General features: G+C 49.4%; 2 protein-coding genes across 2 annotated transcripts in view; one reads left to right on the top strand and one right to left on the bottom strand.

Moving 5' to 3' along the window:
- The window catches only part of Pacc1 (proton activated chloride channel 1), a 23,922-nt gene extending 17,014 nt beyond the window's left edge, over positions 1 to 6,908 (bottom strand). Inside the window, exons 1-2 of the mRNA XM_021165628.2 lie at positions 6,734 to 6,908; positions 4,558 to 4,654 (exon numbers count right to left, since the gene is read on the bottom strand). Coding sequence (XP_021021287.1) covers positions 4,558 to 4,654; positions 6,734 to 6,769 — 133 coding nt within the window. The 5' untranslated portion in view covers positions 6,770 to 6,908. The remainder of the gene's footprint in view (positions 1 to 4,557; positions 4,655 to 6,733) is intronic.
- A 7,930-nt stretch (positions 6,909 to 14,838) lies between these two features.
- The window catches only part of Nenf (neudesin neurotrophic factor), a 10,547-nt gene continuing 8,573 nt past the window's right edge, over positions 14,839 to 16,812 (top strand). The window contains exon 1 of the mRNA XM_021170735.2: positions 14,839 to 15,159. Within this exon, the coding sequence (XP_021026394.1) occupies positions 14,986 to 15,159 (174 nt within the window). The 5' untranslated portion in view covers positions 14,839 to 14,985. The remainder of the gene's footprint in view (positions 15,160 to 16,812) is intronic.

Raw genomic sequence — 16,812 nt, 5'->3', positions numbered from 1 at the left:
AAAAAAAAAAAAGGAAAGAAAGAAAGAAAGAAAGAGAGGAAGAAAGAAAGAAAAGAAATGAAAGATGAAGCCCAAGGTGGGGCACACCTTTAATGCCAGCACTCGGGAGGCAGAGGCAGGGGGATCGCTCTCTCTGTGATCTCTGTGAGTTTGAGGCCTGCCTGGTGTACAGAGCGAGTCCCAGGACAGCTAGAGCTATATGACAGAGGCCAGGACAGCTGGGACTACTCAGAGAACAGTCTTGGGGTACAGAAGGAAAGGTGTAAGAGATGAAGACGCCAATGAATGAAAAATATGAAGAGAGGCAGCAGTGCAAACAGGCTACACCAAGCAGAGTGAGCTCCAGACCTGAAGTCAGGTTTATTGAAATAAGCCAGTCGTCAGTGGTGAGAAGAGAACCGCAAAGAACGCTTGTAGCATCTAAGGGAAGCTGCCGAGAAAAGATCTGCACAGTGGAAATTACGGAGAAGGACATGAAGGGAGGCACAGAGACCATTAAAGGACAGCTAAAAACCACTAAGTAAGATCTGGACAGGCACTCACATTCTATTTACCTCAAAGAGCTTCCTCTCTCAAGAAAACTTAGGCAAGCTGCCCAGAGGCAGAGAGAGAGAGACCTGGAGGCAGGAGTGGAGGGTCTGACCTGCCATCCCAGCACTGGGGAGGCTGAGGTAGGGAGTACAAGTTCAAGGCCAACCTGGCTACAGGGAGATCATATCTCAGAAAAAAAGGGATGGATGAATAAAAGAATGGATGGATGGATAGACAAAAAGAAGAGAGGGAGAAGAGAAAGACGAGGGGAGAGGGAGAGAAGAAATTAAAACCAAAAAAGACAAAAAGACAGGCAGGCAGATGGATGGATGGACAGACAGGCAGACACTTGGAAGGCCAGAAAGGGACAGAATAGGAGGTGAATTCAGAATGCAGGGAGGAAGCGCCCAGCCAAGGACATCACCCTCAGTGACATAGCTTCTCAGAAATAAAGAAAATTTAAAAAAAAAAATCCTTCCATGTCAAACAAAGCTGGAGGCTTCTTTATCATTGTCCTGGCCTAATAAGAAACAGAGTTGGAATTGTTTCAGCCAGAGACACAGGAGTAATGCACACAGGGCGGCTCTCTGGGAGGGGTAAGCTCACATTAAATTCTGAATGCTCCATTACTGCATCACAATTTCCAAGACCTAAGACTTATTTTTGTGGATGTGTGCCATACCTGGTGGGGAAGGTGCCCCCAAGGGCCAGAAGAGGGTGCTGGGTCCCCCAGAGTTAGAGTTACAGGGGACTGTAAGTTGCCCAACACGAGTCCTGGGAAGCAAGCTCAACTCCTCTGCAGGTTTCTAATGGGAGGAATAAAGTCGGTGCACAGTCAAGTGTGGTGGCCCAGTTCTGCAACCCAAGCAACCAGAAAGTCAATGGTCACGAGACCTCAAAGCCAGCCTGGACGGCACAGTGTAACCCAGCTTCAAAAAAGGGAGTTCCCAACGGCAAACATCTACATCAAAATAAGAAAAGCAGAGGCTGGAGATATGCTGGTGCTTGCTCTGTCATGAGAGCCATCTTCCCCTTCATAACAAAGCCATGCTGAGATACAGGAGAGTCTGCCTCAAAAACAAACAAACAAACAAACAAACAAAGCCAGGCAAGAAGAAAGAAGAGAAATACTATGTGATCCAGCCATATGCCAGTGCACTGTATCCAGAGAAGACAAAATCGCCTCGTCAAAGAGTCAGCTCCCGTATTTACTGAAGTCTTATTCACAAAGCCAAGGATGTGAACCATCCCAAAGGTTCAGGGCATAAGGATCAGAGCTCAATCCCTAGGACTGTACACGTAAAACAGCCATGTCTGGTGCATCATGCTTGTAGTCCCAGAGCTGGCCAGGTTGAGACGGCATCTCTCTGAGGGGCTCGCTGGCCAGCCAGCCTTGCCTGCACAGTGAGAGAGACAGACAGACCAGTGAGAGAAAGAAGATACAGGGGTGCCATGGATCCACAGTGGCCCAGGAGACCCAATTATGGCAAACCAAGTCTAGAAGCTCACAAGTTTTAAAAATGACCACACCAGGCAAGATACCTCCTGCTGCTGATCCCAAATGGCTGGGAAGAGTCTGAAAAATAAGGGGAAACTGGGCCGCTCTCATCTTGCAAACCAGGGTTTGGAGTAGATCAATTACAAGATAACAATCTAGAAGTCCACTGGCAGTCTGTTGGCTCCCCGTGTCCAACATCAACTCTGAAGAAAACAACAGGGCAGAGAGAGTCCGTATTTATGCAGACTATCCTCCAACCGAATCTTAGTGAGGGTAGGAGTCCAAGTTCCAAGCCGTCCTCGGCGAGTTCAAGACCAGCCTGGGCTACATAAAACCTTCCGTAAAACGAAGCTCGAGTCTTTTTATCTGTGACATGGCTGGACCTAAGAACTGATACTGGCCCAGAAAGACATCACATGAGCTCATTCACTCACATGGACTCTAAAACAGCTGACCTCGCCAGTGGATGCCAGAAACAGGGAGGGGAGCGTGAGAGAGGTGAGCCAAGGGTATTAAGACAGTAGACAGGAGCAGTGTGTCCCAAGGGACATCCAATTAGCAGCAATATGTCACGTATTTCAAAATAACCAGAAGAGGTTTTTAATGGTTTTAACACAAAGTGATAAGCGTATGAGATTATACACTGATTTCCATGATAGAATCCTCAGGGAATGTACACATGTACTGACATACCACAGTGAAACCCACAAATACAGACAGTTATGTGTCAACTTAAAAATAAGCCAGACTGGGCTGGTGAGATGGCTCAGTGGCTAGGAGCACTGACTGTTCTTCCAAAGGTCCTGAGTTCAAATCCTAGCAACCACATAGTGGCTCATAGCCACCCGTAACGAGATCTGATGCCCGGTACATCTGAAAACAGCTACACAATGTACTTATGTATAATAAACAAACAAACAAACAAACAAACCAGACCAGACCAGTAAGATGGCTTCATGGGCAAAGACATTTGCAAAGCCCCATAGCCTGAGTTCAATTCCTGGAACCCACACAGTGGAAGGAGATCTGGCTCCCACAAGCTGTCCCCTGACCTCCACAATGCCCACTCCTCCCTCTTTCATACAGAATAAACAAATGATTTTTTTTTTAAGCCACCAGTCAGTAGGTGGAGAGGGGTCAGAGTGTCTAGAGCGGTCAGGTCTGTTTCCATGCTTCACCAAGCCCGAGTCTGCAGTCTGCGTCTAGAAAATGAAGATGTGGGTTGGAGAGATGGCTCAGCAGTAAGAGCACTGACTGTTCTTCCAAAGGTCCTGAGTTCAATTCCCAGCAAGCACATGGTGGCTCACAACCACCCGTAATGAGATCTGATACCTTCTTCTAGTGCATCTGAAGTCAGCTACAGTGTACTTATGTATAATAATAAATAAATCTTTTACAAAAATAAATAAAAGAAAAAAGAAAATATTCAATCCAAAAAATAATAAGGAAAAGAAAAGAAAATGAAGACGCCAACTAGCAGAGTTCTTTTGAGAATGAAATGTGGTCGTTAGGAAAGTTGTGGGAGAGAAGAGCTAGCTGCTCTACTGCTTCCGAGGACTCCTGTAGGTAGTGGGCAGAATCACAGGACTTCCTGTCCCCCCCAAGTCAGAGGAACTAAAAGATCAGAACATACCTCCTCAGCTTCCCCAAAGAGCTGGAACCAGGCTGGGCTCTGTCTACTTGCTAACCCACTCACTTAGCCACCTGCCCACTCCAGCTCTCACAAGGAGCAGGAACCAGAAAGATGTCTTGGTGGGCAAAGACACTTGCTAAGCCCCACGAACCTGAGTTCAATTCCTGGAATCCACACAGTGGAAGGAGATCTGATTCCCACAAGCTGACCTCCACAATGGCTACCCTTCCCTCTTTCACACAAAATAAACATGGATACAAATTTGGGCTGCTAGTATCTATGCACGTCAGGTGCTCACATCTCCAATGCCACCTCCCGGTTTCTGTGAGCATCCTCACATAAGGGGCATGCGCCCAGACACACAGACACACAAATAGAAATGTCTTAAAAATGGGGTTGAGAATTCCAGAAGCAGGAATTAAACAACAGAGGTGGTACCCATGGGCACACAGACATGTAGGTCGCATACACCCAGCTCAAGGAAACCACTGAGGCATGAGCCTAAGTAGAGTATGAAGCAGGGAAACAGCCTAGGTGAGCCACCCACCAGGCAGCAGGGCTGGGGAGGCCTGACGAGAGGTTTTCTCCCACAGGGCTCTGGGACATGATCAGGACATTAAAGACATGCTGGCCAGCACCTCCTTGGGGAAAAAGAATGGCCTGGCTTCAGGAACTGGTTCCAAACCCACTATCAAGAACACAGACCTTGAAAAGGCATGTCCTCCAGCTGGAGGCTGATTAAATATGTAGTGCTTTAGAACTGGGGCAGACCTTGAGACCCAACTCCAGGGTACAAGTGTGGAGGAGAGGAGATGTCCCCTCCCTCTGCTGGCAAGGTGCCTAGACTGGGCCTCCAGCCGTAGCAGCACACAGCCAGCATCCTAAACCCACTCACCTGGCACGACACCTGGACCTTGAACCTGGACCAGCTCCTTGTCTCGTTCGTCTGCCTGCTCCGAGTTCTCAACCACCTGCTCCAACTCCTCGCTGAGCTGAAGGAGAAGGCGTGAACAGTTTAGCTGGACTGGCCTTGTCTTTCTAGGCTAAAAAAAGCAGAAGCTGCCATCCACATAACTGTCACACATGCACAAAGGCCACATGACACAGGATGTGTGAGACCAAGTCCTCTGTCTTCTCTCACAGCCTGAGTCTGGGAAACTACAGGAAAGGATTTAGCAGGGCTGGCTCGCTGAGCAGTGAGGGAGACCTGTATTCCCAGCCTGTCTCCTAGCTTCTGCTGATTACCCTGGCATTCTCAGGGCTATTGGTAGCTGTGCCTGATGTCTAATCCCTGCCTCCATTTTTACAGGGCCCCCTGCAGTGTGCACCCCCTTGGGGTGCATCTTTAAGGACACTCATAATGATCGATTCAGAGCCCAACGCTTGTCATTGTGCAATACACCCAAAGTGACTCTAGTTCCAACTCCAAACAGGACAACTACTGGAGTCACCCTTCAGCATCTCCCAGAGCCACAGTCAGTTAGTGAAACAGAAATCACGCCACCTTGGTCTCATTCCAAAGCCCATGGTCCTAACCACTTCCCAGAGGAAGAGGAAATGTGGCTTAGAGTCCACTCAGAGAAAAAACTGACAACAGCAAAACTGGTGTCTCCGTGGGACACTAAAGCCCACAGATGTGGGTGCAAATGGCAGAGCAGAGGCGACAGATGTCCAGGTACCAGGCAACCACAATCTAGCTCAGCAGTCTTCTCACATGACCTGTCAGACGGGAGAAATCTTGCTGCTGAGAAAGCAAAGATCGGGATAAGTGTCCCATCATTTTAGGAAGACGGCAGGTGACCCCCCTGGTTTGCAGGGGTCCAGCCCAGGCTCATCAGGATATCACATGAAGTTAAAAGGTACCTTTTCTCCACTCAGAGCCAGGGTCTCAAGTAATCCGGGCTGGCTTCAAACTCACTATAGTGGGGAATAATCGAATTTCTGATCCTTCAGCCTCTACCTCCTAGTACTAAGCAAGTACTGAACCATCTCGGCTACAGACACCCCCAGCCCTCAGAGATCTTCCACATTTACCCTAGATGATTTACGTAAAAGAAACAAAACAAAACTCAAGAGAGACAGTGGTCCCAATGACCCAGGTATAGTGGCAATCCCCGTCCCTCCAATCGCCTTCTTGATACTCAGCAGCCAGCACAAGCCTTTGCCTATCCCAGGCCAAACTTCTCAGAAAGCTCCTTTCTAGAGCGGAACCTCAGCAAATACCTAATTCCATTAGGTCCGCTCTCAAAACAACCCGGGCAAGAAAGATGCAAGCCAGTCTTCTTGGGACTTCAAACAGCTCTGAAGAACGCAAAGGGAGGCGGGGCCTCTCTAGAGCCTTCTACCATTAGGCACGACTCCAGTGAGCACCTGAATCTATCTACTTGTGGCCTTGCTCTGCGAACAGAACAGCCTGTATTTCAATACATTATCTTATAAGCTCTGCTACACTGCGGTCCTCTGAAGCTAGTACCCCAAAACTCCGCAGAAGCAAGAGCTTTCTGCATCCTGGTATTCACGGGATCATCAGTGACCCCAGGGCGCTGAGTTCAGCACGCTGCTAACTCGTTTGGAGAGTGTGAGTTTCCAGTGTGGTCAGGGCCTCCGTGGGTGGAGACGGACATGGAGACAAGCTAAGGTTGGGCTGCTCTGGTTGGACAAGGTCTAACGGTATGAGGCGGCTGCACGGCCTCAAGCAAACCTGGACAGTGGTGGCTGACGGCTAAGGATGCGGCGTCGCGGAAAGACACCCAGGCAGGGCAGAACCGGGGAAGCCCCACACCAGAGGAACAGAAGGGGCCCGGAGCCAGCGCGGCTCTACGAGAGGAAGCGGGAGGTTCGGGCGACAGACAAAGGGCTGCTGGGGTCCTGGGGAAGGCGAGGAGCTGCCGAGGAGCTGCTGGCCACACGCGTTCCCCACAGCCAGACGCCAGGTCCCTTGTTATCCCCGCGTGCCGGGACCACGCAGGGGCTCCACCTGCTGCAAAGCCCGCATGCCACGAAGTGCCAATCATCCACCTGCAAGGGGATCGCTGCGCCCTGCCCGCCCTCCGCGCCCGCCCGGTCCGCACCTCCTGGTAGGACGTGGAGAGTTCTTGTCGGATCATGGCACTGGCCCGCTACAGGCTCACCAGGGACCGCGACGCCGCAGGAGACGCGAGCTCCAAGATGTGCCCGCTCTACTAAGCAAGACCCGCTTTAGTCTACCGCCCAAGACCAGGCGTGGCGGCGCTCAACGCATGCGCAGCTCCTGCTGCCGCCGCGGGAGACGCTGGGAGTTGTAGTTCTAGGTGCCGGGAGAGGTGGGGAGAAGAACCAGCTGGGCTCAACCTCCCAGCTAAAGAGGCAAGCAATAGCCTCGCACTTCCTCTCTTTGTTACGGGCAGAAAAATGGAGTGCCCGAGTGCAGCATGGCACAAAGGCCAGTCGGAATGCCCAGTAAGGGGAGAGGAAACTGGGCCTTGCGGTGTATAATGACAATAAATGTCCAAAGAGCCCTTTGTGTACCAAGTTTTCCGTACGCTTACGTCTTGATCCTTCAAGGAATCCTGCAAAGGAAACATTTTTCTTTCTCTCTCTCTATTTTACAGATTAGTACACTGAGGTAATGAGGATACCTTCTGTCAGTAAGGATAGGGAGAGAGTGATGACCGAGAAGTTATTTCACCTGAAAAAGGAATAACAAAATTCTAGAATTCAACAAGGCTTGTGACAGCCAGCAGTCTGATATGGACTGTGTGAAACAACCCTGGCTCCTGCAGGTTGCACCTTCCAGAGCCAAGCAATGGGTTGCAATAGTTGTATTGTTTACTAAGGTTCCTGTAGAGTGTGTGTAAGTACCTGTGGCTGGTAATGCCATAAGGTGGTCAGCTGGCTATCTGAGTCTATGTAAGACAGCCAGGACAGAAGGTGGAGCCCAGCAGGATCTGCTCTTGGTTGATAGACATTTTCTCTCTCTCGGTGACACAGATATAGGCCAGATTAGACCAGATTAAAAATAGATAAAAATTGGTTTATTAGCTGGCAGCTCTCAAGAGGGTTCACCAATCTCACAGGTGGGGGTCAGCAAAGTCCCACTCCTAGGCTAAAGCAAGGCAGTTTTATAGGTTTTAGGCAAGGAGTGGTGACCTGCCAGCTAGGAGCTAGGCTTGTGTCCATACATGGTCAAAACCTAAGCCCCTGGGTGGGCACTCTTGGTGGGATGCTGGAAACAGTGAGACAAGGAGTGATGATGTGTTAGCCAGGAGTTTTCTCCAAGCAGACAGGAGTGGCGGTAGGGTGTCTCTGTGGGGGCAGGGTTGGGGGAAGGAGGGGAGGGAGGTTTCCCTACCTTGTGCAGGGGGTGAGCAGGGGTTCCAGCCTAATACTGGTCATGGCATCCAATTGCCTCATCTGGTAAATGCTGTTGCTTATTTATCAGAATGAGCATCGGAAGGAAGACTTAAGAACTTAGCAGATCTCTGGTAAAAGTTTAACATTTTTATCAAAGTGTGCCAGGGAGAAGTGGGCTCCCCTCTTTTTGTCTTACCACCACTCTTTGCCTGCCCTTCCACCTGGTCCTCTGCTCTTCCATCTATTAAATGGGCCAGAATGTAGACAAATGCGCACTTGATGATTGCCAAAACTTTGAGAAGCAGCTATAGACAGTCAGTATGTGTAGCGCTTAATACCATGTAGGTACCTAACAAACTCTGGGTAAGTTCATTAATGGAATACCAGTTTACATCTCATTTAATGAATGCTATTGTACCAGCTGGTTTTATGTCAACTGGACACAACTTTGGAGGAGTGAAAGTCAATTAAAAAACTGACTCCACTGTATTGGCCTGTGGGCAAGCCTGCGGTACATTTTCTTGGTTGGTGATAGATGTGGGAGGGCCCGGCTCACTTGGGCAGTGCCACCCTGCCTGGGCTGATGGTCCTGAGTGCAATAAGAAAGCAAGCTGAGCAAGCCATGAGGAGTAAGCCAGTAAGCAGCACCCCTCCATGGCCTCTGCATCAGCTCCTGCCCCGACTTCTCTGGGTGATAGATTTTTAAACTGTAAGGTGAAATTAAACCCTTTCTTTCCCAAGTTACCTTTGATCATGACATTTTATCAGAGTTATTCAAACCATAAAGACATTTACCAAACAAAAATACCAGCAACAGCCGGGCGGTGGTGGCGCACACCTTTGATCCCAGCACTTGGGAGGCAGAGGCAGGTGGATTTCTGAGTTCGAAGCCAGCCTGGTCTACAGAGTGAGTTCCAGGACAGCCATGGCTATACAGAGAAACCCTGTCTCGAAAAACAAACAAACAAACAAACAAACAAACCAGGAACAAATTAAATTTCCCACTGTGTTGATAAAGGGTAGCTGATGGAATGTGCCATACAGGATTTAATAGCCGAGAAGAACCAGACAGATCTGAGGCCATACTCACTACTGGCTAACACCATAGTCAACTAAGTTTAACACACATACACTGTGCCGCATCCACACCGGATCCAGAAATGAGCAAGATGCCCAGCTCCCTCATTCCTGTGGCTCTGTGGAATGAGTGTGGAGAGAACATAAAATAGGGGTTTCAGCCCTTGAGGTCCCCAAGGACTCTTCTCCCAGGGTCATGCTTCAGAAGTGTGTGACTTCTGTTTTTCAGGCCAGGTGGCTGTTTCCTCATGTCCCTTCTTGTTTGTCTTATGTATTGCTAGTATGTGTGTGTGTGTGTGATGGTGTGTGGTGTGTATGTGGAGATCAGGGGACAACTTTTAAAATTAAATTTATTTATTCACTTTACAAACCAATATCAGCCCTTCCTCTACTCCCAGTACCCCCTCAAGTAAGTCCTCCCCCCATTTACCTTAGAAAGGGAAACCCCCCTCTGGGTGTCAACCCTCCCCCACACCCATCTTAATTCCCCATGCCCTCATACCCCCACACCCCCACACAAGAGGATTTCAGGACTAGGCACACATCCTCTCCCACTAAGGCCAGACAAGGCTGTCCATTTAGGGGTGCAGGATACACAGGCAGACAGGTAGGCAACAGTCTCAGGGACAGCCCCTGCTCCAGTTGTTGGAGGACCTGCATGAAGACCAAGCTGCTAATCTGCTATAGGTGCAGGGGCCTAGGCCAACTTTTGTTTGTGCTTGCTCTTTGGTTGGTGATTCAGTCTCTGGGAGCCCCACAAGCGTCCAGGTTAGCTGATTCTGTTGGCCTTCTTGTGGAGTCCCTGTTCTCTTGGGGTCCCTCAATCTTTTTCCCAACTCTTCCGTAAGACAACTTTTTGTAGTCTGTTCCAGGGGTTGAACTCAGGTGAACAAGGCAAGCCCTGGGCCACTGAGCCATCTCTCCTCCCCTGTGCTTTTTACTCTCTTACTCTCTGCTGGATCCTCTCTTCCTCTCTGGGCCCCAGCCCCTTCCCCCAGGACACACTTTCTGTCTGGGCTCTCAGGACCCCTAACTCCTACCTGCTCTCTCCTCTCCCAGTCTTGTGCCCTGGTTCCTCCTCCTAGTCCAACAAAACAATTTTGTTTTTTTTGTTTGTTTGTTTTTGTTTTTTGAGACAGGGTACCCTAGCTGTCCTGGAACTCACTCTGTAGACCAGGCTGGCCTTGAACTCAGAAATCCACCTGCCTCTGCCTCCCAAATGCTGGGATTAAAGGCATGCGCCACCACCGCCCGGCCAACAAAACCATTTTCAAAGCTAGCTTCCCTGTCTATCTTCTTTCCACTTGTTCTCTAGGGGCAAGAAAGCAACGATCTCATCTCATGGCTTCAACTACTGTCTCTATCCTAGAGAGTCGTGTAATGAGTTTATGTCCCCTCAAACTATGTGGATCTACCTCAAAATGTGACTTTGTTGGGAATAGAGTCATTGAGGATTTAATTGGGTGTAAGTGGGATGGGGTAGTCCAGTGTGGTCTGTGTCTTTATAAGAAGACAGAAGGTGTTTTGTCTCTGTGAGAGACTGCCATGAACAAGGCAATTTATACAAGAAGCATTTACTTTGGCTCTCAGTTTTAGATGTTAGAGTACATGATGGTGGAGGGAGGCTTGCATCTTGATCTGCAACCAAGAGGCTGAGAGAAAGCTTTGAGGGTTCATGAACCTTCAGAAACCCCAAAGCTCACCCTCAGGGACATACCCTCAACAAGGTCACACACTTTAATCTTTTCCAAACAGCTCTACCAACTGGGAACAAAGCATCAAATATATGACCCTGTGAGGGACATTTTCATTAAAAACACAATAAACATGGATATGATGTCAAGGCAGGAGGACACCATGCAATAACCTTCCCCTACACTCCAGGACATCCTGGAGTGGCCCATCGGCAAAGGCAAAGTGGCTCCCCAGTTACTCACATGATGGCTGCAGGTCTCCCTTTCATCCCTGGGCTCTGTGTGCCCCAGGCCAGCAAGATCTCCACATAAAATCACAAACTTGATTAAAACATGAATTTTTTTTTTGTAACTAGGTTGCATATTTCTCAAAAATGAACTTTGTAGATGACAACATCGAGTTACAGTGCCGCGAGATCAGACACATCTGTAAGTTTTCTGGTTTGTGCTCCTTCAGTTCAGCAGCCCGAGGAAACTAACCCACTCCCAAATATGTGGGAGCGTCACCGCCAGCTCTCTGAGGCCCTGGCTTGTGTCTTAGTGGGGGTTCCCACTGTTGTGAAGAGACGCCGTGACCACAACAACTCTTATACAAGAAAGAATTGAATTGGGGCTGGCTTACAGTTCAGAGGTTTAGTCCATTGTCATCATGACAGGAAGCCTGGCAGTCATTGTCATTGTCATCATGACAGGAAGCCTGGCAGCCTCCAGGCAGACATGGTGCTGGAGAGGCAGCTGCGAATTCTATACCTGGATTCCTAAGCAGCAGGAAGAGAGTGAGCCACTCGGTGTAACTTTAATTTTATTTCAAACCTAATCTTTTTTTTTTTTTGATTTTATTTATTATTATATGTAAGTACACTGTAGCTGTCTTCAGACATTCCAGAAGAGGGCACCAGATCTCGTTGCGGATGGTTGTGAGCCACCATGTGGTTGCTGGGATTTGAACTCTGGACCTTCGGAAGAGCAGTCGGGTGCTCTTACCCACTGAGCCATCTCACCAGCCCCCTCAAACCTAATCTTAAACGATTTAACCTCCCTTTCAACTTACCACCTACCAGGGGTAGTGGAAAAGAAAGGATACAGGGGAACTGGACTTGTTTAGAAAGGTTTTTTTGGAGCAAATCCCATCTGTGTTGTCAGTTCACAGGTCAGCAGCGTCAGCTAGGTCCACTCTCAAACACTTCACAGATACACCAGCAGTCTAGTTCTATAGAGTGTGGATCGCAAACACCAATCAGCAGCTGTGGCACGACCGAAGAGAGACAGCCAGGCCTCAGACTCAGCACAAGTCAACAGGAGGGGCCAGGAGGGATTCTCGCCAGGAGAAGTTCTTGGCTGTGCCTTTGTCAGCAAAGTGAAGATCAGTGAGGGCTTGAGAACAAATATTACACAGGCAGCTCTATAAGCAAGCCAAGCTCAGTCTCAGTCACTGGTGCCTGTCGCACCCTCTATCCTCTCTCCAAACATCACATGTCCTCCACGGGTCTCGCCTCAGCACATGCATCTGTCTCAGCTGACATCACTCTGTCACTCGGCCCGAGTCCACGAAAACAAGAAGCCACAGCACACCACCAGAAGTTTTTTGATGTGTTTCTCTCTGTGGAGTCCCGACAAATGGAGCTCAACTACACAATGGAAGGTAAACCAGTATATGTCTGTCCTTAGTAAAGAATCCTTTATCATGTGTCCTTTTGTTTGTTTTAACAGAACACCCTTTCTCCTGTGTCTGCCTTAGGGAAACGTCCCTTCATGATCATCTTAGCCTTTCAGACCTCTGTCCACTTCAGAAAACACTCCTTCACGTGTTTGCCCCAACAAAACTCCATCCAACACAACTGACTTTCCAAAGAACCCTTGAGTTTCTACTTCAACAAGGCCTGGCTTGAAATTCTGCAGCCTCGAAGCCTGACCCCAGGGTCACACTTCTTCCAATAAAGCCACACCTACTCCAGCAAGGCCGCATCTCCTAATAATCCCACTCCCTAAGGGCCGACGGGAAACACTTTTATTCAAACCACAAATTGTATGCCCAGTTGTCTGTGCCATTTCTGCACTCAAAGTCTACCTGGGAACATCAGAGGAAGAGCTAGTGAAATCGATAACCTGGCACCCTGATACCCTATCAGGTTCTATCTCTGCTCTGCTCTGGGCCTGTTGTCTTGGTAAGGTCATTTAGCCTTCCTGTGCCCAGTAGCCTTATGGGTAATATGAAACTGTCGCTACCTGTTTGTGGTGGTTGACTTTGATTGTCAACTTGATTGAATGAAGAACCCAAGAGTGTTTGGTGAGCACGCCTTTATGTGTGTCTGTGGCGCCTTTCCAGACAGGAGAATACCTGCCCCAGATGTGGACAGCGCCATTGCACAGGTGGGGTCCAGGGATGAAGAGAAATGGTGAAAGAAAAAGTAAGTAACTCTGGCGGTTTCCTCTCTGCCTCCTGATTGCTGAGGTGTGGACACACACGGCCTACCCCCATCCCACGTGTTTCCCACCCTGGGGGACGGAATCCGCAAAACTGTGAGTCAAAATAAGCCTTTATTGCCTTAAATTACTTCTTGTAAATCATTGGTTGTGAATAACGTATTTGTTACTAATACTAATTAGTTATCAATTAGCACGTTCATTGCTAATTAACAATTAGTTACTAATTAGTATATTGAGTGCTAATACACTGTTCACAGAGCACAGGGAATAAAAATGAGCCATCAGAAAGCCTTTAGAGCAGAGTTTCCTTTGAATTCCATCAAGGGGAAGTGCTGCCTGACACTGGCAGGTCCAAGGGAAGGGAGAGCCAGGATCCGCTGTGAGCATCCATTCCCTGCCTTAGACCACCGCAGCCATCAAACTTTAGCTTCCCTCCCAAGATTCCAGCCTCTTATTTCATAGCTCCAGACATGTGAGCCACGCCTCCTCCTCCCTGTGGCCGGTCTTTGCCACAGGTCTCAGCCTCAGCCTCTGTCACCTGTGTGGCCAGCAGTCTGCTTTCCTGTTGGATACAGCTAAGAAATAAATACTAGGAAACATTATTGGAAAATAATTTCTACTTTCTTTTAAAATTTTATTTATGTGTATGGCTGTTTTGCTTGTGTACCACGTTTGTGCCTGGTGCCTGCAGAGGCCAGAAAGGGTGTCAGGGCCCCTGGGACTGGAGTTACAGATGTTTGTGAACTGCTGTGTAAGTGTAGAATCCAGGACCTCTGGAAGAACAGGCAACGCATTTTTTGTGGTCAGGAGAAACTGCAGGAAGAAACTTTTGGCTTCCTGACACACAGGCCTGCAGAGAGGAGGCTGGAGCAGCCAGAGTGCTCAAGGCCAGAGATATTGTCAAGATGTGTTAGGCCTCAAGAAGGCTGTGATATTTCACCCTGGGAGTTAGAAGGGCCTCTTCAACCTTGAGATTCTGCGACTTGGTATAAAGCAGATAATGTGTTGTGAGTTTGGCACAGCCTTCAAAGCCATAATCATGTTCGCTGCAACACAATTCTATAAAAGAGCCAGGCTAGGAGGATCCCTGCAAGGTCAGCCTTGGGATATAGCCAGCCTGAACTACAGAAGGAAATCCTGGAAGGAAAGGAAGGGAGGGGAGGAAATGGGAGAGGAGAGGAAGGGAAGGGAAGGGAAAGGGAAAGGGAAAGGGAAAGGGAAAGGGAAAGGGAAAGGAAGGAGAGAAAGACAGATGAGAAAAGAGGGAGAAAGGGAAGGGGAGAGGAGAGGAAGGGAAGGGAAAAGAAAGGAAAGGAAAGGAAAAAAGAAAAGAAAGGAATGAGGGAAAGACAGAGGGGGAAGAGGAAGGAAGAGAGTGAGGGAAGGAAGGAAAGAAAGATGGGGGAAGGAGAGGAAGGGAGTAAGGGAGAGAAAGGGATGGAGAGAAGAAAGAAAGAAGGAAGGGAGGGAGGGAGAGAGGAAGGAAGGAAGGAAAGAGGAAGGAAGGAAGGAAGGAAGGAAGGAAGGAAGGAAGGAAGGAAGGAAGGAAGAAAAGGGGGGGTGGGGGAGTTACTCGGGCCTGGTGCCACTAGTGTACAATCCCAATTCTCTGGAGACGGAGGCAGAAGGATCGCCACCAGTTCAAGAACATTACAGGCTATGTAGTAGGACTTAGCGTCAGAGAGAAAGGAGGAGAGGACAAATTGATAAGGCTGGGTCCTGTATTACAGGGCCCCTCCCTAGGAGCCGACTGTGCTCCGCCCCGCCGTCCTCCCTCCTGCTCCTCGCTGTCTATGGCGCGCCCCGCGCCCTGGTGGCGGCTGCGGCTGCTGGCGGAGCTCGTCCTGTCGCTGGCTCTGGTCCCAGTGCCCTCAGCCTGGGCTGGGCAGACGCTGCGCCCCGCAGAACGCGGGCCCCCGGTGCGGCTCTTCACCGAGGAGGAGCTGGCCCGCTACGGCGGCGAGGAGGTAGGCGGCGCGGCCTGGGCCCGCGGCTGTCCCGAGCTGACTGGTGGCGGGGACCCACGCGAGGCCTGGTGGAGGCAGGGCGTGGCCCTGACGCCCCACCCCGCGCTTCCTTCGCCCCGCCTTGTCGCTGTGGGTCTGAGTTCAGACCTCAGACCCTTCTAGATTTTAGTGTGAGGGTGAGCTGGGGTCACATGGCCTACAGTTTGTGCAAAGTGACCGGCCTGAGCGTGCGCACTAAGTTAGGGGGGTCTGGGGCCGGCTGGATGATCCAAGCCTTCCCTTTCCTCCCCCAGTGTCCCCTTCAGACCCCATTTAGTGTCTGGGCTGGTGGGGATGAACGCAAAGGAGGAAATAACACTACCCGATATGGGTAGCTGCTTTAGATGGGGAGGAAGCCTGAAACCAGTTTGGAAGAACCGGTCTCTTGGCATTGTAGTGATTCCAGGAATTAATCCCCTACCTTTACAGATAGGGAAACTGAGGCACGTGCTCAGTGGTACGGGAGGGAAGGACCCGTGTTGCTTCGCTGAATCTGTGTGCCCTGAGCTCCCTAGCTTCGGTGTTAGAGAACCTTACATAGACCAAATTTGCAAGGATCTCTCCCAAAGCAGATCTTTAGGGATGAAAGCTGAGGCCAGTGGTTCTCAGCCTGTGGGTCCTAAGACTGTCAGAAAACACAGATGTTTACATTAGGATTCATAGTAGTAGCAAAATTACAATGATGAAGTAGCAATGGAAATCATTTTATGGTTGTGGGGGTCGCCACCGCATGTGAAACTGTATTAAAGAGTTGCAGCGTTAGGAAGGTTGAGAACCGCTGCTTTTTTTTTTTTCCTGGCCGTGGTTGCTCTGGTCTATTTATTTATTATTATATATAAGCACACTAGCTATCCTCAGGCACTCCAGAAGAGGGCATCAGATCTCATTGCAGATGGTTGTGAGCCACCATGTGGGTTGCTGGGATTTGAACTCATGACCTCTGGAAGAGCAGTCAGTGCTCTAAACTACTGAGCTATCTCTGCAGCCCAAGAACTGCTGCTTTTATGGACCCACAGGTCCATAAGAACACAGGGATAGGAACATGGCGGGAATGTGAACGAGTGTTACGAGACAGCAGAGTGAACTCCCAGTATAGGCGCATGGGGAGAACAGTTAGCAAAGCTGACCTGCTGTTCTGTCTAGCAAGGCAATCCATGCCTTACTGATGTGGGCGGGCGGGCTTCTCACTGCCTACACTGGGTGTGCAGTGTGGTTTATGTGGCGCACTCTGCATGGGGGCACCCAGACTAGCTGGAGAAGAACCCAGGGTTTCTAGTGGGTAGAGGACCAGATCTTGGTCATTTGCTGTTGGCAAAAGAGATGGTGAGTGTTGTCATCATAAAAAGATAAAGAATATTAATATATGTTCTATGGGGGTGTGGTGAGGTGTGGGGGGAGGGGGTGCCTCAGTAGGTCCATGCCGAGGCATCTCTTCCCCCTGAGGGACTAGCCAACGGTATAGTGTAGAATAGAGTTTATTTAGGGCATGGAGAGGGAATTAAGAGGGTAGGAGAGAGAGAGAGAGGAGGAAGAAGAAGAAGAAGAAGAAGAAGAAGAAGAAGAAGAAGAAGAAGAAGAAGAAGAAGAAGAAGAAGAAGAAGAAGAAGAAGAAGA

Source organism: Mus caroli, chromosome 1, assembly GCF_900094665.2.
Source record: "Mus caroli chromosome 1, CAROLI_EIJ_v1.1, whole genome shotgun sequence".
Classification (NCBI taxonomy): Eukaryota; Metazoa; Chordata; class Mammalia; order Rodentia; family Muridae; genus Mus; species Mus caroli.
The sequence above is the reverse complement of the archived record's forward strand: the minus strand, read 5'-3'. Positions and strand labels throughout refer to the sequence as shown.